Source organism: Engraulis encrasicolus, chromosome 6 (genome assembly GCF_034702125.1).
Source record: "Engraulis encrasicolus isolate BLACKSEA-1 chromosome 6, IST_EnEncr_1.0, whole genome shotgun sequence".
Taxonomy (NCBI): Eukaryota; Metazoa; Chordata; class Actinopteri; order Clupeiformes; family Engraulidae; genus Engraulis; species Engraulis encrasicolus.
This window is the reverse complement of record NC_085862.1, coordinates 31880935-31883434: the sequence shown is the minus strand read 5'-3', so window position 1 is coordinate 31883434 and position 2500 is coordinate 31880935. Positions and strand designations below refer to the sequence as shown.

General features: G+C 42.8%; 1 protein-coding gene across 7 annotated transcripts in view; it reads right to left on the bottom strand.

The window, feature by feature from the left end:
• Positions 1-2500, bottom strand: part of pde4dip (phosphodiesterase 4D interacting protein) — a 151938-nt gene that overhangs the window by 52334 nt on the left and 97104 nt on the right. For all 7 annotated transcript variants that reach the window (XM_063201281.1, XM_063201282.1, XM_063201283.1 and 4 more), the window contains one exon: positions 2335-2401. In XM_063201281.1, the coding sequence (XP_063057351.1) occupies positions 2335-2401 (67 nt within the window). The remainder of the gene's footprint in view (positions 1-2334; positions 2402-2500) is intronic.

Below are 2500 nucleotides of genomic sequence, written 5' to 3'. Positions count from 1 at the left end.
GTGTGTGTGTGTGTGCGTGTGCGTGCGCGTGTGTTTATTTGTCTACATGAGGGGTCAAAGTGTGTCCCCATTCTGTGAGGTTTAATCCTTCAGCGCTCCACCAGGACGTGGGGACGTGTGAGCAGCAGCCAATCAGCAGCAGGGACACTCTGCCTTTGGCACACGCACTCACAGCTGCTCTCTGGCTCTGCCCCACCTACTGCAGCCCAGCGTGTGGAAATGACTGAATGCATTACTGGTGTATTACAAGTGGTGTGCTGCACCACCAAACTTATCTTCCAGAGGAGGAGCTACCTGTATAGAGGGGCTAAGCAGGGCATTTGGCCCAGGGTCCAGGGCCCGTATCGGTGGTGGGGTCCCTTTGCAATCTGTATGGGGGGCCCTATCAGCGTCTTGCCATGGGGGCCTGTGTGCAACTGTTCCGCCACTTTAGCTTTTGTAGATGTACTGTATTTTCAATAAACAGCAAGCGTTGAGATTAAGTTATAACATTTGTGTCTGTCTGTGTGTGCGTTGTGGACGCACGTGGCAATATGTGTGCTGGGAAGGTGTGATAAGACATGATCCATTAGTGATGCTTAGGACAATGTAATGCGGTGCAGTTGTTGTGTGGTTGGCTTTAGTGTGCTTATGATATGCACAGGAGGTGTGACACTCAGCTCTGTCTTTGATTGACAGGAGATTATGGGGCACAGCGGGGAGTCCTTAGTCATGATCAGCTAATACTGCAGCACTTTCCATCAGCAGCTGGCTGCATAATCATGCATACTAACTTACTGCCAAGTCATCTGCTGCACCACTGGTGTTGTGGCATTAAGAGGGGGTAGATCGGGACAATGCATGGCACCCAGGTACAGGATATGGACTAAGATATGGGGACTATGATCTGGTTGGGGGCAGTGGTTGGTCTGGTATACATACACAATTTGGATTACGTACGGGCCAAACAAGAACAATATGACATTTTAAAACAGCCTATAATACAATATAATATAATATAATATAATATAATATAATATAATATAATATAATATAATATAATATAATATAATATAATATAATATAATAATGGGGCAGTGCTTGGATATTCTTCCAAGGGACTCACATTGTCTAGCATCTCCATGATCATACTTTATTGATCCCAGTGGAAATGAAGGAATAATTAGTGACTGACATGGCAGTCTGTAACACTGGCAGGTATCCTGCCAATATTTTGGGAGAGGTTAAAAGTTACCCCTACTTTATTGCAGTGTTTATGGTGCCACAAGATGTGAACAGGATGGTGTGGAGATATTTAACACTGAGTTGATTGTTTATTCAAGAAGAGTAATAATTTGTACAAGGAGACTTTTTAAAGAAGTGCGCACACACACGCGCGCACACACACACACACACACACACACACACACACACACACACACACACACACACACACACACACACACACACACACACACACACACACACACACACACACACACACACACACACACACACACACACACACACAGTCGTGTTGTCTTGCACAAAAGCCCAGTCATGAGGGCAGTATTAATGACTAGTAAGTGAGTACACACTGGCTCATTGGGCCCATGCAGGAGCACGCAAACAACCACGAGCGCACACACACACACACACACACACACACACACACACACACACACACACACACACACACACACACACACACACACACACACACACACACACACACACACACACACACACACACACACACACACACACACACACGCACAAGAGGGTTTAAAAGGCAGACAGTGATCCCTTAATTTATATAACTTTACTGAACAGTGTGTTCATAAATGTCATAATAATCTGATACCAAGTACAAACTAAGCAATCTAAAGACCGAATGTAAACTGCTATGAAGCACAGAGAAAGCAAGACATAAATGAAGTGCAATAACATCATTGATTGATCACTTTAACGGCGAATGGCATATAAATAAATTAGCATATTGCTTGCTATACTAATATCAATATATTAGTTTTATTTTTGATTTACCTTACTGAGCAAGGAAAACATAAAGTTACACTGTAAACAAACACATCACTTTCATGTAGCAAAATGTACATGAGCAACAAAAGGTAGTATGAAAAATTGCACAAAATAAAAAAGAACATACATTCACTAAACAATCATTTTTGTTAGTGTGATCCCAACAGTGAAATCAGCATTACAACGGTCATACAGCTGACATAGGCTTACTTCATATTGTCTGAAGTGCATGGTGAAGAAATTGCACAAAAAAGTATAAATATCATCCCCTGCTGTCCAAAACACCACACTACACAACATGCTTCCTGTGCCCACCTGCAAACTCAGCCTGGGATTGGCTGGTCTGCTCCGTTTCCATGGCAATGCCGTGATGGTCGAGGTCCTGTCAAACATGTTGTGTGTAAACATGTTAATTAAAGAACAAACAAAGCCAAGCACAGACATAGAATTACAGAAATTATATTTACTGGGGAAAATAATT